This window comes from Cydia pomonella, chromosome 7 (assembly GCF_033807575.1).
Source record: "Cydia pomonella isolate Wapato2018A chromosome 7, ilCydPomo1, whole genome shotgun sequence".
NCBI classification, from domain to species: domain Eukaryota; kingdom Metazoa; phylum Arthropoda; class Insecta; order Lepidoptera; family Tortricidae; genus Cydia; species Cydia pomonella.
Genome location: NC_084709.1, coordinates 8,275,390 through 8,298,672, shown reverse-complemented (window position 1 = coordinate 8,298,672; position 23,283 = coordinate 8,275,390). Strand labels below are relative to the sequence as shown.

The 23,283-nt window shown below is 35.8% G+C and overlaps 1 protein-coding gene across 7 annotated transcripts in view; it reads right to left on the bottom strand.

Annotated features, from left to right (window-relative positions):
- Positions 1-1,880: 1,880 nt before the first annotated feature.
- Positions 1,881-23,283, bottom strand: part of LOC133519742 (putative protein kinase C delta type homolog) — a 56,903-nt gene continuing 35,500 nt past the window's right edge. For all 7 annotated transcript variants that reach the window (XM_061853813.1, XM_061853817.1, XM_061853814.1 and 4 more), the window contains 7 exons: positions 17,762-17,898; positions 7,455-7,628; positions 6,854-7,008; positions 6,035-6,173; positions 5,422-5,610; positions 4,288-4,428; positions 1,881-2,171 (listed from right to left, as the gene is read on the bottom strand). In XM_061853813.1, coding sequence (XP_061709797.1) covers positions 2,022-2,171; positions 4,288-4,428; positions 5,422-5,610; positions 6,035-6,173; positions 6,854-7,008; positions 7,455-7,628; positions 17,762-17,898 — 1,085 coding nt within the window. In that variant the 3' untranslated portion in view covers positions 1,881-2,021. The remainder of the gene's footprint in view (positions 2,172-4,287; positions 4,429-5,421; positions 5,611-6,034; positions 6,174-6,853; positions 7,009-7,454; positions 7,629-17,761; positions 17,899-23,283) is intronic.

Here is a 23,283-nt window from a genome sequence, read left to right as displayed (position 1 = left end):
GCGGCGTTGGTGAGGCTGCAGAGGAAGAGGAGTGTCGGTGTTACGGTGTGCCGTTCTCCCTGTCCTCTGCAGCCGAGTTGTGGTTTGCGGCAGAACCATGGACCTCATCTGCCGCCGGATGCTGGGGAGTTTTCTGGCGCCCGTGGCCTCCTTGTGGCGGGCTCGGGGGGGTCCGCTACACTGCAGGACGGAGGCCGAGGAGGAAGGCGCGTCGAACCATCTGGCGCGCCTCGCGTGAAGGGCCTTCGGGCATTCGCGAAGGAGCCGCTCGCGGGCGGCTGTCGCCGGTGGGGTCGCGGATGAGTACGCAAGCGTTCCTGTAACCCCACCAATAAGGCGGCGAGGTGAAATATGGGGGGTTGTTAGTGGGTATACCGTGGGCCTCATTAGCCTATACGGGAGTCCCACATAACCACTCGGGTCACCCCCCGCACCCGGGTGGTATGCGGAATGCATTTTCCCCCCTAGAAAAAAAAAAAGGTTAAAGTAAGTTCAAGTATTATTAATAATTGACACTATAAAACCTTATTTGAACAGTTATTGTTACATAAAAAATAAAATACAATGAACTTCCCAACTGTTTAAAACTATTGTATAGAGCAAGTAATTCACTGCCAAGCAGAAATAAAAAACTTCTTTAACTAAAGACGATTAAAAATGTATTTAACAAACAATGCAAGTACAACATGGTAGAAATGTATAGGTACTAGTTAAATATTTCAGATCCAACAAAACAAATAAATCAATATTGGACAATATATATTACTAGTAATTCAGAGCTAGGTACATTTTTGTTATTATGAATTTTGGTGTGGGCTAATCCTGTCTCGTAACAGAATTGATGGTAACCTTAACAGTTAAGAACCAATATTCTCTAAAAATATTCTATAAGAATGACGCCGACATTCGTCTTGCATATTCTTAATTACAGGCCGTGATATATTTCAAAAATAGTAGCTAAGTATAAGTATGTATCCTGGTATACATCTATTTACTTACAGGCTATATTCTACTCGTGTACCAGACACTTGTCTTACAAATAAGTAATAAGCTACGTACGTCAGTATGTACATGTCAACTGAGCATTAATTGCATTTTTTTGTTATTTAGTAGTATTTTTCAATGTACACACAGATAAATAAATGTATTATAAACAGGATTCTTTAATCAATAATTAAATTAACCGTAGCCACCCTGTTGGGTAATTTAAGAAAAAAACAAACGATATTCTACAGCATAGTTATCAATTATCATTAAATAACTAAGAATTTCATATTATAACACTTAATACACATGCATAAGTTTCCTAAAATTTATTAGGAACGCTGACTGAATAACTATTAGTGACTACCTATACGCTTTAAGTAGTATATACCTAATATACCTACTGATCTCTTAATTCATTAGTTATAATTCTTTGAATTAAATAACCTTTTTCTCAATTTCATTGCTTTATGTAAAAAATTAATAATTCCGTTATTTCCAACTATTAAACTGCATCTCTTTAAAAAAAAAGCAGTGTTAATATACTCAGTAGACAGCTGATACCTACCAACTTTACATTTTTCTGTATTTACTTTCAAATTGTCTTAATAGTAATTATCTTCAGAAAGCATCATCAAAATAATTTTTAAATTAATATTTTTAATTTAGTATTAATAGCTATATTTTATTTTAATATTGCTATCGGTATCGCTTTCTTATAATTTAATTAATCGTCTAAAGAAACGCTAAAAAGCAATCGAATTCTCCTCGTCAATCTGACATCTTCCTAATTCAAGAAACTTCCTGTTTAGACTCTTCTCAGTAGAACGCCCCAAGAACTCCGAAATCGGAGTTCTCAGTAGAACGCCCCAAGAACTCCGAAATCGGAGTTCTCAGTAGAACGCCCCAAGAACTCCGAAATCGGAGATCACATTTACCTATAGGTACTGGTTCGATTAAGGCTATAAAAAACAGCCATGAGCTCGAAACTAAGCCAAAAGAGATTCAACCATCACTAAGTGATGATATGGTTTAGTTTAGCGGTCGGTCGCGTTAGGGTTGGTGTAGGAGAAGCCACGGAACGGCTGCTGGTCCATGGAGCGCAGCACGTGCGGCTCCACCGCTGTCAGCCGCGGCCGCTCGCCGGTGAACGCGCGGTCGAAGTACTGCGTGTCCAGTGGGTGTCGCTGCGAACAATTTCGTAAAATGTTAAGTACAGATATCATATCCTTACTTTACGTTTAAGGGTGAGTCAAATTACTGGTCAGTCTTTGGTATAGTTACGTCTACTGCGGTCACTCTTTAAAAGCGTGTTTTAATAGGATTTGAATTCACCATACATGTATCCAAGTTTGTGGTAGCTTTAAGCCAATGTTATTGTGGGTCACCGACGTAGTAGCTGCGTAGTAGGCCTGAATATGTTGATTTCTTTTCTTTAAAAACTATGATACTGTTGTCTCCTGGCTGACATGACAGATAAAAACAATAAATAGTTAAGCAACACCCTTCACTTTTTATTATTACTAAACTGATTATAATACCTACCTAAAGTGCAGTTTTTTCTCCTGATCGGACCGAAGATCATATTTTTTTAGTTTATTGCTTATGTCTTTTGGTAAAATGAATCAAGTCTGGAATGATTACACAATGTATTGTGTACGACTAATACGATGGTAGATTTAGACCGTTAGATGGCAAGGCGCCAAGCGCTTTGGCAATAAAAAATATTTCCGTTTTAGTAGGCCTGTTTACTATCGGTGCAATCATTACTGTTTGGCTTAAATTAATCGCGTTGTATGTGAGATTTTTAAATATTCCAGGCAAGGATAGGCGAAACAACTGTTATGTAGGTATAGACGACAGCAGAACTGGATAGGTATCTATTTAGTATATAAAAAAACGACGCCAAAACTAAACAAGGTAGGGTATCATTAGTATCTTCTGCGTTAATTAGTTACTATCGGTCTAAAAGTTAATGTGTCTCGAAAATTAATAGGAAATAGTAAAATATCATTGGTTTTTGCGACATCATTATAATTATTTAAAAAAATATACACTTACCATAATGCCATTTCATATTAGGCAATTATTATTATATGTTAATTTTGTTATATTATGATTTAATCTAAACCGTAATTGATATAATGCCTATTTTAATATAATTTTTAACTAATATAAAGACATATTGTATAATGGTTTTTGTTAACCTAAACGAACCCACTTTTCTGGGCGACTTTTATTTCAAGTGAGACCTACGTATGTATAATTGTCACTAGTTATAACAAATATGTTTTGGAGTATGGAATAATTATGGCAGTGAATATTAGACGTAGCGTAAATATACCCTATAACCATTAAAGCAAGAATTACATTATGTAGGTATGTCGTTAATTAGGTAACATAGTATTATAGGTATGCTTTTTATTACGTTATTCAAAATGACGATATATCAAATTATAAAACCTATATGAAAAGTAATTAGGTGTAAAAAAATGTAGTGCACCCATAAACATGATATGCTTTCGGAGATTGATCGTCACAAGAATCGATCTCGCGCCATCCTGAATCCAGCGGAGTCGTTGAAAATTTGTGGTGATTGTCGATTTAAATACCATTGAACTACCTCGTGGGGAACGTGGCTATGCGCTTTGTTTTCCGGCACTTCACAACAAGGAGGATTATAACAACTGAAAGCGTCAGCGAAGGACTTACAAATTATATCTTATACCTTTAAACGAGCAATTCTTGTATATATATATATATATATATATATTTCTGTGAACTCGGAAACGGCTCTAACGATTTCGCTGAAATTTGGTATATGGGGGTTTTTGGGGGTATACAATCTATCTAGATTAGTCTTATGTTTGGGAAAACGCGTGTTTTCGAGTTTTCATGCGTTTTTCTTACGACGCAGAATATGGTCGCTAATTTCGTGTTGCTGGCCACTGTCTGTCTGGTCCAGCGGGTTAGACGCGGACTGCTAAACGAGTGTTACGGGTTCGAATCTCGCCCGGTGACTAACTTTTGTTTTTTTTTTTTTATATGTTCAAGTTTATATATAGTTTCTATTGTTTTAGACAAGTTTAATTTAGTAAAAAAATGTAGTTAAGATTATCACCAATACACCACCATATTACAATAAATAGTTATAACCGAGCAAAGCTCGGTCGCCCAGGTACTTACTATATTGTAAGGTAGAATGCATAAGAGTACAAAGATAAATATTACATAATACAACAATTATTTAAATTATTTGCTATGTTAAATCTCTTTTTTCCTCTTAAAGTATCTTAAACTCACCACTTTCGGTTTAAACGGTGCTTCGAGCTCCCGCCTCTCTAGCCTGTCCCAAGGGATCTGGCGGAAGAAGTCCTGGTCGCGGACGTCTCCGTGCATGCACTCGATGCCGCCCAGCCGCGTACGCGCGTCTTTGTCCAATAACTGTGTGGAAGAGGGTATACTTAGTAAGTGAGTTGTCGTTCCGAATATTACATTCATAAATACGCTACGCCAGAGCCCGGTAACGATTTCAGACCAAAATTTTTGTTAGATTTAGTCGTTCAAATTGTACACCTTTTGTTACGTAATATCTAAATAACAAGTATTGGTTTCTATTAGCACGTCTTCTCATCTTGCCTTTTAATAATGAGGTCGCATCGCAAGCGTGCGTCCCCGGTAATATGTAAAGAGAATGGTAAATTTTTAAAAAATCATTAACAAAATGTGTGGTAAACTATACAAAATAATATATAAGAACAGTTTCAGCAAATGTTGTAGATTGTTTAGATATCAAATTTACGTTGAAATTAAGTCGATTTTCAGAGAAATTGTCACTTGTTTTGAAGTAATTTCTGGAGAAAATTGATTTCGTCTACCTTTCTTACACTACTTACTTCAAATTTATAATACCAAAAATGTAGTTTATTATAGTTGAAATACAGGATATCTGCAATACAAAATTACCATTTTCACAGTTCAAACTTTACGAAATTTACAAATAACAAGTCTAAAACAGCTTTACGCGCGTTTACATAAACGTCCATCAGAAAAAAAAACATTACTAATTAAGTGAGTCTGTTTTAAAAAAAAATATTTATTAAAATGAAAGATAACATGACGTGCTAATAGAAACCTGTCATTTCTAATAGTTAACAAAAGGTGTACAATGTCATCGAATAAATCTATCAATTTGAAGTTTTTGCGACTAAAATCGATAACGGCCCCTTAAGGGAAAAAAGAACATTAGGGGGAGGAGGCAAAATATATTTTTCCTAATTTCTTTGGGCATATTCTTGAAGAAGTATTTAGACACATAAATTATATTTTGTCTGCCACAGTTCCCTAACTACTACAAAACAACCAAAAATTTGTCATAAAAACTAGGAGTTCGAAACGCCCGTGATATCGATACAGTTCTTTTTTTCTTGGACTTACCCGTGTTAATATATTGAGAGAATCTGTTGACAGGAAGCGCGGATAGGACGGCATCTCGTTGCATATAGACCAGAAGAGCTCATCTTCGTCGCAGCCGCTGAAGGGGCTCTGGCCGATGAGCATCTCATACAGCAGCACGCCGAACGACCACCAGTCCACCGTCTGGTTGTACTTCAGGCCCTTGATGATCTGAAGATATTACAAGGTAAGTACTGTAAAATTCTATGGTTATACAAAACAAATTGAAAAATACTATTTCCTATGAATTTGTCCTATTTAATATATAATAAATATTTTATCGTTATTCATCTACGGCCCTTGACGTCCATCAGATCATCCACTTACATATTCTTAAGTTAGCTTTACTTTTTATCCACGCTTCTTTATCAACTGAGTAAGTACGTAGCGGTGGAAAAGATTAAATAACTGTAACTGTTGCATGTCGGACTTCTCAGGAGAAATTGTAACAAAACCTTCTGCATCCACGCAACACGCGGATACTTACTTAAAATTACTTATTAGCTTAGATGAGTGGAACGCGTCACTGAAGGAGCGTTACCATTTACAAATAGTAAGTACGGTAAGGTCTAATCTTAATATTAAATATAAGTACCTCAGGGGCCATGTAATCCGGAGTGCCGCAGAAAGTGTCCGCGGTCTTTTCCAAGTAGATCTGCAGCTTGCACATGCCGAAGTCGGCAATGCGCACGTGCCCGTCGAAATCCAGAAGGATATTGTCCAGTTTCAAATCCCTGTCACAGTAGAATGTGAAAAATAAGTATTATATAACTTAAATTACTAAGATACAAATAAACAAACAAACTCTCAGAGGATATAGTATCGGCCCAACTTGTCAACGAGTTTAAGAATAAATTAGACAAGCACAATGCAAATTCTACTCAACACTGAAAACTTTATTGATGACTCTGGATACAGGCATTATCAGTTATTTCAAGTACCTGGCTGCTATATAAATAATAATAAATAAATAATAATAATATATTTATTTAACATCTATTATTGTTATATATATAGTTAAATAAAAATGAATAAGAACTAGATCAATATGAATAAATTATTAACCCAAAGTTCTTTAGTTAATGCAGTGTGTTAACGCTTTGCCATAATTGCCATTATACCTGCGTTGCATTGTTGTTACGCGTTGTCTACTGGGTCACTTTTTAAAATCATGACTTTATCGTATTAGAATTCATTAAATATGAACTTGATCTATTCAAATTTGTGACCGTTTACAAATCACGTTAGAAGCATGTGTCTCAACATTTTTTCTATCAAACTGTGTTACTGTTGTCTCCTGGCTGACGGTGCAGAATATCAACAAAAAATATTGGAACTGGAATGACTCTGTTTCTTATTTATTATTTAGTTGACAGGATCAAAACAAAAATATAATAAACTATCTGTATCTTACCTGTAAACAATTCCTCGCTTGTGCAGGAACTTGAGCCCCGACACGATCTCGGCCGCGTAGAATCGCGCGCGAGACTCGGGGAAGCGGCCGCTTTGCTGAATGTGGAACATCAGGTCACCCCCGTTCAGGTACTCCATCACGAAGAACAGGTGCGACTAGATTGTGAGTACAGCCAGTGTCAGTAGGTATTAAATAAACATGGCCCTTAATCACCATGTATTCACATTCGCGGGGTATGCATTGTTGAGTATGTCTCTACGTGGAAATGTAGGTAATGGATAGAGGAATAACAGTTATAGACTAATCTACGATAAACTTTTACCGGCCTTCCCTATTGAAAGGATTCATGAGTCGCCTTATGATGCACTAAATTGCTTAGTTAATGCGTATTAACTAAAGTGATCTAAATCGCATGACAGGCATATGTCGACTCGAAAGCTATCGACATGAAGACTTCGGTAACTATAAGAAAATAACGGGCTCGCGTTAAAAATCTCTTACTGAACAAGAAGTTTCTGCATAAAACAAAATAACACTCGACAACACCATGTCATTTAGCGACGAACGTTTGCAGATTACAATTAATAATGTATTTACTCACATCAGTCTGGAAGGTCGCGAACAGATGGCACAGATAAGGATGGTTGGTGCCGAGCGCGAGCACCCTCCTCTCGATGAGCGTGCATTCCACATCGTCGTCTTCCAGCACGACGTCTTTCTTCAAGCATTTCACGGCGTAGTAGTATTCTGTGTCTCGAAGCTCGGCTAGAAGCACCTGAAATTTAGTTATTTCGTAGTAAAAACTTTATAGTACACAACACAATAGGTGTATATAGGTAGGTACAAATGTCTTGGGGAGGAGGAGATTGGTTAAGAAACCAATTAAATAAAAATCCAGGCCAGGTAAGTGACTTCGTACTTCTTATGTTATTTTGCATGCTACTCTGCTGTATTTAGATTTACTTTTACGAGAAGCTACTGTAGCTAGAGTCAGATCAATTAACTCTGCACTTTGCACAGACTATGTTGTGTAAGTGTTATTATAATCGTCATAATTTCACAGAAGTTTGACGTTTAAAATAACGCTTTCACAGTATGTGCTATCAAAATCGTTGCAGTTATAGCTTGGTCTAACTTTATTTAATATTTTGCTGGAAAGCTTGACCGTAAATTACACGATATAATCTCCGAGAAGGTGCCCAGCTACTCCAGCTAGTCAGTGACCTTTCGTTTGGCAGACGCGGGTTTCTACCTATATATTTCCCTGTGGTATTTACATAAAATGTGTCATCAATCAGACATAGAGTGGACACAAAAATAGGATTACGAAAAACAGACGGCTAGTAAAATAGTTAATAAGGAGGGCATTTGCATCAAAGAGAATTTTTTAATTCAATAAATCTGTATGATCTGAAACGTCTATATTTAGAGCAAAGTGACAAAAACAAATTTCGCGGAGTTATCGTTGATATATGTTGCAGGAAACGTGGGTGACAACCGTGCGACACGGCGGGTTTTCGTTTTATAACTCGAATATATCATTGCTTTCTCTGTATTCTTGGCCGGCTCTCAAAGGCAATTGGGCCAAGCTGTGCTAAACCAGGAAGCCTGGCTCACGTAACAGCCGACACATACTCGACAATAACACGTTAAATGTGAAACGCATCACGTTAAATGTCAACGTAGGTATGCGCTGGGTACCTACTTTGCGCGGAAGAGTATTTCTACAAAGTTTAACGAGTGTAGCTAAATTGAATATTAAATAAACTACTCCTGTCCTGTGGTTCGCAGTTTTCAAATCTCATTTAGAGTCATTAATAATCAGCCTCTTCTCAATAAATCCCAAAGGGAGTTTTTCAGGGGACACCGGGCAACGCGTTTCGAGAAAGTTTTGACATACGAACATCAATTAGTTTAAAACTGCTATCTAATATTAGACAATCTTAAATATTCATTTGAGAACCTAGCAACGTTGTATCAATTAATCTACTATGACGTTTGCGGGAGAGACGTTGTAATTTGCGACATTTGGCGATAGGACAGTTTGACACGGGGCCGATGACACGTGCTCCGTGACGTGCGAGCTCAGCGTGATGTAGGAGCCGAGAATAGATCATGTGGATGTAATAGTACAAATAGGATGGCATGGCAGGCCAGGTGAACGCTGAACCAAAGCAAATTACGCCTCCCGCTGCAAATGGCAAGCTGCCACGCATCTTCAGCTGCGGGGGTTATGGTCAGAGCATTTTCAGTTAAAGTATCTACCACAATTTCGCTCGCTACATAAAAGACTCTAGTGTGCCTATTATTTTTCAAAATATATCTGCGCTTTTCTGGCAAACTCTACCGTTAATAGTTTCTCATTTGTCATCAGTAGTGTGTCAATAGGCTGGCATGTGATCCTGAGTGATATGTTTGTTCCTCATTCCATTAAGCTGCTTTGTATTTATACTGTGTATACGGTCTACTTACGAGATTATTCCTATTGGCAGCATTATCAATGAAATCATTAGCTGATCGCAGCTTTTTCGTGTAAAGTTGTGGCTATCTAACTGCCAATTCTTCTATATTTTACGCGGATTATACGTCATAGTGAATTTGCGTACAAGCTAATCTATATATATAAACGTGAAAGTCCTGACTGACTGACTCACTTAAATCAATGCCCAGCCCAAACCGTTGGACCTAGACAGCTGAAATTTTCACAATAGGTCGTTTTTATAAAGTTAGTTTCCACTATGAAGGGGATTTTCAAAATTCATCCCCTAAGAGGATGAAATGAGGGTCCAAAGTTTGTATGTGGAAACCAGATCAGTTTCGACTAATTTATTCTAAACTTCACACGAGTATTTCTAACAAGAAATGAGTAAATTCAGGGTTTTTGAAAATTCAACCCCTAAAAGGGGGAAATGTGGTTTAAAAGTCTAGAAATCGACATGGGTATTGTTTCTTTGGTTTATCCGGTCGCTGATTACGAAAATAACAACGATTTTAAAATCTAACGAGGTGGACGTGAAATACAAATCCCTTGTTAGGGTGCGATGGGGTTGAAATGACTAAATCTATATATATAAATGCACGTGTCCTGACTGATTCACTGACTGATCAACGCAGAGCCTAAACTACAAATGCTAGAAAGTTGAAATGTACACTTTATTTATAAAGTGTACAAGAGTTAAGAAGCGATTTTGAGAAATTCAACCCCTAAGGGGGTTAAAAAGGGGATGAAGGTTTGTATGGGGTTCAATTTTTTCTGAGCTAGAAACTTGAAACTTTGTAAAAAGGTATTTTATGAAAAGTTATTTCAGCGTTTAAAAATTCATCCCCTAAAAGGGTTAAATAGAAGTTGACAGTTTGTATGGGGTTCAAAATTTAGTTTGACCTAGGAACTTGAAACTTCGTAAACAGATATTCGATCAAAAAAGAATAAAACTAATTTTAGCGTTTTTGGAAATTCATCCTTCAAGGTGGTGAAAAAGTGGTTGAAAGTTTGTATGGAGATCAAACATTTTTGTGAGTGCGGGACTTGAATCGTTATATCACGGCTTATTATTAGAATGTAAGAAAAGTTATTTCAGCGTTTTTAAAAATTCATCCCGAAATATCACCTTTTTTGAAAATTAATTCCCTAAGTTAGTGAAAAAAGGGTCGTAAGTTTGCATCGGGAACGATTTTTTTTTTGTGAATAGTGATGTTTAAATGTCGTAAAAAGACACAATAATAGGAAACAAGAAAAGTGATTTCAGCGTTTTTGAAATAAATTCCCTAAGGGACTTAAAATAGCGTTCATTGTAAGTTTGTATTAATTCCCTAAATTGGTGCAAAAATGGGTTTAAAGTTTCTTGACTTGAAAATCTTCTTAAGGAATTGAGAGGGATTATATCGAGAACAATTTTTTTCACTTAGACAGTGTCAGACAAATCTCAGACTAAGAAGAAGTTTTCAAAATTAATTTTCAATTCAACCCTTAAGGGGGTTAAAAGGGGGATCAAAGTTTTTTTTTCTTTTTTTTTATACTACGTCGGTGGCAAACAAGCATACGGCCTGCCTGATGGTAAGCAGTATCCGTAGCCTATGTACGCCTGCAACTCCAGAGGAGTTACATGCGCGTTGCCGACCTTAACCCCCTCCCACCCTCGTTGAGCTCTGGCAACCTTACTCACCGGCAGGAACACAACACTATGTTTGTTATGTTTGTATGGAGTTCAAGTTTTATTTTAAGCTAGGAATTCGAAATTTCGTAAAAAGACATGAATGATAAAACGTGGGATTAATTGTGATTCTAAATGATTAATTATTTCCCATATTTGAATAATGATGATGAAGTGGATATTCCAATGTATGTACTTCCTTTGTTGTTTTATTTTTTATTTTATTTGTATGACATTTAGAACTTATTCTAGAAACATTCTAGACTAGTTTTTTTTATACAATTGTTTTTTTTGTTTGACGATATTTTGTGAAATTCTAAGTATTAAATTTGATCTATGAATTATATTCATGAGTATTATATATGGAATAATATTTACATCAATAAATTGCTCTGATAATTAGCTTAAGATCATAATTTGTAATACTGTATTACTATTCATAAGTGCTTGTTGCTAGGCCTACATGAATAAAGTATATTTGAACTTGAACTACAAGAAAACGGATTTCAGCGTTTTTGCAAATTCATCCTCTAAGGTGATGAAAAAGGGGTTGAAAGTTTGTATGGAGATCAAAATTTTTTTTGAGTGCGGGACTTTAAACTCTGTACATGGGCATATTATTATTAAAACACAAGAAAAGTAATTTCATAAAGTAATTTAAAAAGGGGTTGAAAGTTGGAATACATTACAAATTCTTTGAAACTTCTTATAACGGCATAATATAAGATAACAAAATAACATTAACTAAACATTATTAAAAATATAACCCCTAAGGGGGTTAAAAGGGGATAAAAGTTGGTCTTGGGTTCAAATTTTATAGTAAGTAATAAGGATCTTGACACTTCGTAAAAAGGTAATATAATAAAAGGGAAAAAAACCTATTTCAGCGTTTTTATTAATTCATCCCCTAAAAGGGTTAAAAAGGGATTGAAAGTTTGTATTAGGTTCAAATTTTATTTTAAGCGAGGAACCTGAAACTTCGTAAAAAGGTTTTAATTAAAAGTGAAGAAAACTAATTTCAGCGCTTTTGAAAATTCATCTCTTGATGTGGTGAAAAAGGGGTTGAAAGTTTGTATGGATCTCAACACACATTTTACCACTTTGGAAGTGTCTCTCGCGCAAACTGTTCAGTTTAGAAAAAAAAAATAAACCTCAATATCATTTTTGAAGACCTATCCATAGATACCCCACACGTATGCGTTTGATGAAGAAACTTCGTTAGTTGGGATGGGAGAGACAAATCTCATGCGTTGTATAATTAGTAACAAATGATTAACCGTCCTTACTGCAATCTTTTGCTACATAATTGACGACCGGTTTTGGCCTAGTGGGTAGTAACCCTGCCTACGAAGCTGATGGTCCCGGGTTCAAATCCTGGTAAGGGCATTTATTCGTGTGATGAGCATGGATTTGTTCCTGAGTCATGGGTGTTTTCTATGTATTTGAGTATTTATAAATATTTATATATTATATATATCGTTGTCTAAGTACTCTCAACACAAGCTTTATTGAGCTTACTGTGGGACTTAGTCAATTTGTGTAATAATGTCCTATAATATTTATTATTTATTTATTTATAATGTTCTACGCTTATGAAGAATATATAACCACCAACATACAAATTCACGCGAACGAAGTCGCGGGCAACAGCTGGTTATTAATAATCTTACTACATCTATAATTTGGCAAGAGAAAACTGTTAGATATAATGCTTATTGGTAATAAATGCAACGCCATTGACGGGGTATTATGTTTGCCAATTTTGCTATCATCAAATTGTTCGAAGTGTAATTTGCGTCGCCAGATTACCTACTAATCTAGCTATATATCGACTAATACATAAGTTAATATTAAACTTCTTAATATTTATCAATTTTATCATTCACCGCCTTCAATCACTGAGTCCTGAATTATCTTACGCACGTGCACGCAAAAACAAAAAATATACCTATTTCTTCAAATGTGTGACCGAGAGAGAAATACTAGAGAATCGCATCTCGATTTGATAAAGGACACAATGACCTCATTTTAAGTTTAAGTGATAAGGGTCGCCGTGCCCCTATATTTATCATTATTTAAGTTAGGCGGAGTAAGAGAAACAATGAGGCGAGAGAGACCTAGGGTAGCAAAAGCTGGTATTGAAGATAGGAGAATTAAGGTTTGGCAATGGCAAATAGCTGAGGTCTTAGGTATTAGTAAAGAAAGAGTCGGAGAAATTTTACATGAACATTTGTACATGAGTAAAGTAGTGCTCGTTGGGTACCGAAAATGCTGACGGCCTTCGATAAAGAACGTCGAGTTGAAACTTCAAATGCGTTTTTAGAATTGTGCAAAGATGATTTAGATGAACTTTGTTCTTGAATAGTAACTGTTGATGAAACATGGATCAGACAGTATAATCCGGAGTGTAAGTCTGAATCGATGCAGTGTATTAAAAAGTGTGAAAGGCTGCTGAAGAAATTTAAAGTGCAAAAGTCGGCCTCTAAGTTAATGGCTACGGTGTTTTGGGACTGTGATGGCATTCTTTTAATCGATTATGCAAATCTAATAAGACAGGTGCGACAAGCCATAGTTGAGAATAGGCGTGGTAAACTAAGAAAAGGCATTTTGTTTTTGCAAGACAAGTAAGACAACGCACCCGTTCACACCAAATATGACCATGTGTCTCAGTTTCGTTCTCAGCTCAAGTGGCTTCCTATTCGTGTTCGCCGTGACTCTCATGTTCTTGCCCTCCTTTATGGCATTCTCTTTAACCCCGCTACACCACCTTATCTTATTAGTATATTAGGTATTGTTTTAATACTTATATAAGTAGTATATGTGTGTTTGTGTTTAATAGTCTCCATATTTAGCTCCTTGCACTACCTGTTGACTTTTGTATGAGTTCTAAATTTCCTGCTACCTAAAGGTTGTCTGGAAGAGATCGCTTTTTAGCGATAAGACCGCCTGTTGTTACCTGGTTCTATTTTCCTTTAAAATTCATTTGTAGTTTTACATGTATGTAAAATGTATAATTGTTGGTGCAATAAAGAATATTCACTTACTTACACTGCTAATGTTTCGAGGCGTGCTCTGAAGGAAGTTGGTTTTGACGAAATTGACCACCCACCCTACAGCCCAGAACTAGCCCCAAGCGATTATTTTCTCTTCAATAATTTAAAGAAAGAGTTGTGAGGAAAACGATTTAGAAGTGATGAAGAGATGAAGGCGGCTGTACAGGAGCATTTTGAAGGGCAAGATAAATATTTTTTTAAATGGCCTGTATAAAAAAATTTAAAAAATGCATTGAGTTAAAAGGAGATTATATTGAAAAATAAACATAAGTTCATTTTTGTTAATTGTTTGTTTTCTATCTTAGGCTTAGAGCTTTTCAGACGCCCCTCGTTCATAAGCAGAAGAGAATAGAAGTTTTCAATTATCCTAATACCTACTAATATACGTTATGACACCTAATAGCAAGACAATTTTAAAACATTTCAGTGTAACGAGTTAACAGAATTCCCTGTCTTGCAAAGATAATGTTTCTCGTAGACATAGTGCAAGTGGGTAGGTAGAGGTACTAATGTTGGCCAGCGACCCAATTCCTCAAAACTATTCTGTCGGCACCAGCAGGTAGATCTATTTTCATTTTATTTCTTAACTGTTTGACACAGTTAACAACGTCTGCAGTTTAACCGTAACCATGCGGTGACATTAGGTATACTATTACAAGTACTAAGTCGATAACAGGACGTCAACTATTTTGAAATGTTTTACGTCTTTTGAGATGATTGCGTCTGCAAGACACGTGTAACCATGCAAATTATAGATCGGGAAATGCAGCTTAGAGATGGAATGGTCATAATTGTTTCGGTTTTTTTTTTCAATATAAAATGTGTATTTTATATTCTATGCTTAAATAAATAATTTGTCCACAGTAGTTACCTTTTTCTGAAATCTGTTTAACCCGTAAGTTTTCGACACATATACAAAATTACTAAACAGATATGCAATTTCGAATAATTCAACACATCTTTTAAAATGGCAAATGTTATTTATAACGTTGCATTCAAACGAAAGGGGACGATGTCACGTGACTGCTTTTGCATAAAAACTTATATTTTCTTCTCTGTATATTAACATTTTGAAAATATTTTTACGCAACACAGCAATGCCCCTTTGTTTGATTATTTTCGATTTTTAATTTTTTTTAATGTTTGACGACCGGTCTGGCCTAGTGGGTTGTGACTGACTCTGCCTATGAAGCCGATGGTCCTGAGCTCGAATCCCGGTAAGGGCATTTATTTGTGTGATAAGCACAGATATTTGTTCCTGAGTCATGGATGTTTTCTATGTATTTAAATTTTTTATCTTATATATATTGTAGTCTGAGTACCCACAACACAAGCCTTCTTGGCTTACCTTGGGACTTAGTCAATTTGTGTAAAAATGTCCCTATAATATTTATATATTGATTTAACAGACGTTTTTAACTCGTATAATATTGAAAAAAAAACGGAAGAAGGGGCATAGCTATGAGAAACATACAATAAATAGTGTACAAATATTTACCATAGTGTCAATAATCAATATCCAGGGAGAAAAATGGGACTACTCGTACGTTGGTATGGCGAAGCGATCGCCAACTAATATCATTTTAAATATTACTTACTACTACGTCTACAAGGACACCTAGGTAAATCTTGTAAACGTGACAGTTCGTTCAAATTGCGCGAGTAACTTATAAATAATGATTGCCTCAATTATTCCATACGTATTGTCGGCTATGAGTAACAAACGTTCACGATTGCCCGTCCCACCCGAATGACAATGATTCTGGATAATTTGCGGATTTGTCATACGTTTTCTTTAAAACGCATCTTTCAACGCCGCAACATATATTCTACGATATTCTCTACTACTTCAACTAACCTATTCGTGCAAGAAACTCGTTTTTTCTTGGCAATATCCCTTGTTTTATTTCTCTTGAGTTTATTTTCGGAAAGCGTGGACGCTACTACTAGTTATGTTTTACAGAATTTAACGCGTTTGATAACAAATGATTATGCTGTAATTATGTCCGTTTGTTTGTGTTTCAAATAGATTACGGTTGTATTGAAGCAGGGTAGAGGTATATATATATATATAATACAGTACCCGACGATAAATATTGCACATCGGAATTTCGGCTTCGTACAGCGTTGTCCCTTTCTCTCTCATAGTCTCCAATATTCTCTTTCTAAAGATCGATGTGCAATATTTATTGCCGGCTACTGTAGCTAAATGGCAACAAAGCTTTAATTAAACGCGTGTTAGGTCATCCACAGATATACATAAGTGGTACCTACCACATCAGAAAATACGCCACGAGAAAATATGTTATATGTGCTAGCATTTTGCGTTAGTTTTGCCTAGTGTTTCAGATAGTCGAGATAACCTTTATGTATGCGAGTTTTGCTAGTCACGGATTCATTTTAGCTTTTATTTAACTTGCCCTGTTATAGTTAGTTAAGTAGTGTGGGTCAAATCTTGGAAGCTAAATGTGACCCACTTCCCTAGGTAAAATTTTGCATAATAGGTGTATGTAAATCGGATATATCTTCTTTGCCTGTCCCTCTTTCCAGTTTATCTGGGGTCGGGTCTCCTTGTATGTCTGCGCCAGAGTGCTCTGTTCTGGCTCGTCTGCGTACTCAGGTTCTCTTTCCGGATCTCTTTTTGCATATCTGACCACCAAGTGTCGGGTGGTCTTCCCCTGCCTCGGGATTGGTTGGGTATATTTTTTTTAATACATTAATTTAAAACAATATGATTAAATTATTTGCGTAATATCTATAAGTCTATAACTGATCGGGGGCTGTCAGACGCGAAATTGATTTGCACTGATGGATCCATTGTGCCATTTTTATCTTCTCGTCGGCCGCCTGGCACTCGGCTCGGTGCATTTAGGTCAACGAAAACAATGCTAATTGCTTTCTGTAGCTGTAGTTTCTTAAGTTATTTATTTTTTCAGTAGGAACAAAGAGTTACCCCAAAATTACGTGATGAGGGGGGGATGAACATTCGCACCGCAATCGCCACGTACCGTATTTCTCGATAGCCAAACGAGGGTTTTAGGGACAATTCAATCAAAAATTTGTTCCGATTAGATTAATTAATAAGTTTTTGGCATAAATTTCATTCTTGGGACAAGCTTTTATCGTTGACTATACTTTTCTTTCCACAGGCAACTAATACTCATCGCGCAAATTCTAAAAACCCCAAACACAATTAGGTTGCGTTGTTTTATCACAGAGTTCCTATGTCCACCTCTTGTCTCCATCATCAGATCAGGTCGATGGTACCATAATATTGCATTGTCACCCGACTTACATATGTATGCAAATTTTCAGCTCAATCGGAAACCGGGAAGTGGATCAAATTTAACTTGCAAGATTTGATTACAAACAGAAAACGGTCAGGTGAAAGTAAATAAAAGCTTGTAAAAATGTATTGATATTTTATCGTCGCGGTACGATGAAACAGGGCGGTAGGTCTAACAATGGATTAATCCGCGTTGCTCCTAAGATGATTCATAAGTCTAACATACAATTATTTACAAGTTAACCTACTTGGATAAATAAAACTTTACTTGAAGCAAGTGGTTGCCGTAGCGCTAGTTGAAACTTGAAATGTAATACAAAGAATTTTAAAGAGCGACCATAGCTCCGGCAAAGCAAGGTCGCGAGTTAATTGCACTCTGATCATATTATTATTAACTAAAAAAAATGAGAAAACTCACCTTTCCGAAGCTGCCTTTCCCGAGGACCTTGACAAAATGGAAGTCCTCTATGTTGTACTTGCGGAAGCGCGGTATGGAGCGCGCGGGCGGCGTGAAGCGACCCGTTTTGCGGAATAGCCCATACGCCGTTGATTGCTCTGCAAACAACATGCGATGTTATTTCTAAGTTAAAATAATCTAAAGTGATGTAAATAGCGGTGAAAATTCATTTTAATCGCATAGAACACAAATGTAACTAAATACATTTTTTTTTAAATTTATATTTTTTTAATTCTTTAATTTATTTATTTTAATCTCACGTCTATTTAATACCTAATATTCTATTTAATAGCGGGTATTACTACAATGTTCTGCCGCCAGAGTGCAGCACTAGCCCATATTGTAAACCATAGAGTAACTTATACATACTATGCCTTAAACAGTTTTTTGGAAGTTATTACTATGACATTGATGCATCAAGGCGGTTGGTTTACGAAGACCCTATCGCGAAACCCTCGCAAGGCCCTCAGTTCAGTAAATATGTGAATTATGAATACCATTATGAATTCCTGTGTCTTAGCTGCTCATGTGCTATTGCTTTATAATGTTGATGCTTTATGTTGTTAATGTGTTCCAATTTGTGCCGCTTTGGCATTAGCTGTCAAGGGCGGATCCACCGTTGTGGGCACGATGGGCATGCCCACAACCCTAATAGGGTGCCCTAATGATTCTTCGAGTAAAATTATGCCGATTTTTGTTTCCCAGATGCTATGGCAGAGGAATCTTTGTAAAAATTTCATTACACAGAGTAGTTAGTTGGTTGGCATAACATTGATACGCGGATTTACTTTTCGTAAATTGATAGTTTGATAACTGTCACGCTTACCCAAGTCGAAAACAGATCATCGGTTAGAAATTCTCGCCACGACGAGTCCTAATTATTTGTAAAAAATAAAGAAAGATTATTTACTAACAAGGGCAATTACTTTTAGCTTATGGAGTCTTAGAAATCTTCAACATTCACAAATATTAGTACAATATTTAAAAATATTGCCAGCTTTTAATTTACAGCTGTAGGAGTTCTCCATAGTGCTCCATAATAGACTGCAATAAATCGTTTTCGATATATTGCCCACCCGAATGTTGTAAGTACCTACCGCAATTGCTAAATTACTAATTTAACTGTCAGTTAAAGTTTAATTAAATTGTCACTTTATTCGAAAATAACTTTAGTCTAGTCAGCAAGTTGAAAATTTTTGATACTGCTCCTAAAAATACATGTGGTACCTCATTAGATTCGGAATAAGTAATGTCTAGAAAAATGTATTCGAAGCGTATATTTAGCATTAGCACATAAACAATTGCAAAAGTTAAAAATAAATATTCATGAAAAAATATGGTATTTCGTCTTTAGCCGAATGTCATAAACTATAATACATTTAAGAAATGAAAATAAAATATTCCTAAAGAAGTGGAAATTTCCAATAAAAAAATCCCAAGTACTATAACTCTATTCATTGTAGTTTTCATTTACCGCTGAAAATAGCCCTAAGTTAGGGAATAATTAATTTAAAAAAAAATCTCGTTCTTACGTCATTATCGTAAATGTAAACAAAAAAATGTTCAAATAATTGGCGTAAAAATATTTCGGTTATCGGTGTTCTTCTTATATACATACTAAGCAATATCACGCTATAAAAAAAAACAATACTTTGGTTATAATATTATTTTATATTTAACAATTTTACCCTGATTTTTAATTTTTTTGTAATTTTTCACTACTATTCTGAAATTTTACACAAAATATTAATTTTATTAAATTTTTTGTGACGCGATCTTGGTGTATAAATAAGATGGGCTCCACGAAGCGAAATATTTTTACGCCAATTATTATAACATTTTTTTAAATTTACAATGAAGACGAAAGTTCGAAAAAAAAGTGTTAATTAATAATTGCTTATCTTGTTGAAAAATCTACCTTTAAAATAATAATATTTAATGTTACGTACTTACTCGCTTTTTCACGCCGCGCGCGCATCCCAAAAATGAGGCGCGGAGCGCTATTTTAACGTTAAATTAAAACTATAACGAATAGAGTTTAGAGTATCTAGAGTTGGATTTTTTATTGGAAAATTTTCTCTTCTTTATAGTATTTTTCAAACGGGAAGGGTACGCTGATAGATATCATCTCCATACAATTTATATCCTAAAAGCTTCACATCTCGCAAAATTATATTGAGATGACATAATACTTACAATTTTGCGAAAATGAGAATCTATCAGCATACCCTCCCTGTTTGAAAAATACTATGGCAATCTTTTGTTTTCATTTGTTAAATGTTAATAGTTTATGAGATATTGACAAAAAACAAAATACCATATTTTTTATAACTTTTGCTATTTTTTGTGCTAATAAACGATTCGAATTCGAATACCTTTTTTCTAGACATTGTTTCAATTCCAATGAGGTATTTTTCAAGTATTTTTATTCCTATTTTTGACCACTTTGAACTTGTCGACTAGACTACTCAAATAAATATTTAAAAAATGTATAAAATATTTAAAAAAAAGTTACTCTACTAATAGTTCCTTAAACGAAAAGATTACTCTGCCAAACGAAATTCATACAATAAATTGTTCTGCCAGTGTTCTGCTAATTAACACAAAAGCGAATTGACCGGTATGTGAACCAAGACTAGCAAATGTCGACTAAAAGTTAGATCTACCAATAAATCCCTCTATGAAAAGTTGACCTGCGAAACGTTGTCTGAGAATCGGGTATCTGCGAAAAATTGATAAGATAGCCCCCTAATAGCCTTGTGACGTCACACTTTCAGTCTATTGAAATCGATAGAGAGTCATGATTGTTCAGAGTTCGGACTCCGACTCGCACTTGGCCGATTTTCGGGTGGCTGTGCTGTGACCACAACCTTTTTTGAGGGCTGGATCCGCGCCTGTTAGCTGTAAGGTGTAATTTATTATCTGAAATAAATAAATAATTGTGCTAGTGGCGCTCTCTACACAGAGTTTTGCGTAATAGTCCCTATACCGAACTTCGAAGGGAAGGGGAAAATAATACATGGAATATATTCCCTGCAACTTGTATAGGAACAGAGTGACGTTCTCAGAAAATTGAAATGCTTAATAGGTAGGTATTTAAACAATACATATATGTAATTTGTAGCATATTTGAACAATTTATTGAAATATCAAAAAAAGATCGCAAACTGAGTTTGTAATATTTCCGAATATTGTATTTGTAGACTTGCAACAGATATTACTTTTGGCAACTTTGAAGTAATCTTAGTGATAGCTATCTAATCTAAATCTCGCCAAAACAAATGTTCACAGCACAGCTATGCCTGTTAAAATATTATTTGAGTTGACTCCATGTGAGGTGCGGATTAGGTAGAGAAATTAGCAATGAATATGGTTTATGAGTTGTAAAATAAATCCGTTGGCTTTAAATTAAATGAAATATAAGAGCAGGTGTTTTGGCATGCCCTCGTCAAGATTTATATCACTGTAAACAACCTTTAGGTAGTTCGTTATGGACCAACGCCACAAAGATCCTTATCATATGACTTGCCTTATCTTTGGTGCGCGTTTCCAAATAATTCGTAAAGTGACGTTCAGGTTTCTGAACGACCACACTAAAGGTCACTGCATACTCAACGTGATTTTTCTCGACCGGTATGGAAATATTGCAACGACAAGATTAAATCGTACACTAATAAATAAAACGAGCTCAACGAAGGTGGGAGGGGGTTAGGATCGGCAACGCGCATGTCAACTCCTCTGGAGTTGCAGGCGTACATAGGCTACGGATACAGCTTACCATCAGGCGGGCCGTATGCTTGCTTGCCACCGACGTAGTAAATAAAAAATTTTGGGAGTATTATATGTATAATAGATTTATAGGATGGATGTTAAAACTACAATACTTGCGTAGAAAACATCCATCCATCCATATCTAACTTAAAGCTCGTAACACAATAGTTATTTGTGTTACAAAGGGGCAAAGTTGTTGTTTAACCGCTCGTGCTAATATTGAATTAATTTTTTGAAATATTCATTATTTCTTTTCATTTTCATACAAAAAAAAACGGATTATTGCACAATTAATGAAAATTATGTACAATGTATTTATTTGTGACAGTTTTGGCCTTTACAACCATAGTGCACTTAATAAAAAATTTGACAATTTAGCCCATTTATTCCTTATTCTATAAAGTATCACTTCAAAGCAGGCCGTCATACATTTTTTTTTTGTAAAAATATGTAGTGGATGGCAATGACGATTTCCATAGAAATTTAAATATAACAAAAGTCAAAGATTAAAAATGTAAAAAAAAAACACTTGGCGTTTTAAAAGTATGAATATAATATTTTCGTCCCTTAATTATATGATAATGATATATAACTTACCCTAGTTGCTAAAAGTAGGAAGAAATATAGCATAGATTGGACCTGGTGAGCTGACCCTTTTGTATGTTTGCCTAAAAATATGGTTTAAAACTAGAATTTCAAAGCCACCCTTATTTGCGGTAATATTAAAAAATATATTTTACACCTCAAAAACTCGAACAAGGGTACTTTGCTGCTTAAAAGCAGCGAGCAAAATCGCATTTTGCTCACTGAATGAGACAAAATCACATTCAAGTGACCTTTATTTTCGAATGTCATTTCAACGAGCGGGGCCTAATACAATTTCGAAATACTTGGATTCTATTCCCTCTAACCCTTTCACATCATTAGCAAAAAGAAAGAGACAAAAAAGTTTGTAATAGACCCCCGAAATAAGTTCGAACGCAACGTTCCAAAACACCTACGAGTACCAAATTCAATTCCTTCAGTTTAAGGAAGTAAATTGTTGTGACATTCATCTAGTTCTCCCGAAATTAACATGGCGACCTTGATATTGCTCCGTCTAACTAATATTTTTAGCGGCGGCCGCGATCTCAGGCGAGGTGAAAGAGAATTAATTTGACACACATGCTCTTCGCGAATTATGTCATAATCGTAATGGTGTTTGGCGGATCATAATTAGCTGTGATGCGCACTACTCGAACCATTTGTATAATAATACTGTGACGTAGGTAGCTTGAGAGTACTTCCTAATCTTCTTATAAGCTTGACACACAAAAATATATCGTCAGTAAGGACCTAAATTATTTTCTGGGCTACGAGAGCAGTGTGGTGTGCGAACTTATGCTTAAAGCTACCTAACATTGTTTGTCGGAGAAGCTGTTATCACATGAGCTCAATTCTCACAGTCTATCCGCGAGTCGAGTTTCGGAAAAAGCTACACTCTCTCGGGAGTTATAGCTTTTTTTTTACAATCCATAACTCCTGCGGGGACAATATAGGCCTTTCGTACCCAAAGTAAACCCTATTATTAAGACTCCGCTGTCCGTCCGTCTGCCCGTCTGTCACCTGGCTGTATCTCATGAACCGTGATAGTGAGACAGTTGAAATTTTCACAGATGATGTATTTCTGTTGCCGTTATAACAACAAATACTAAAAAGTACGGAACCCTCGG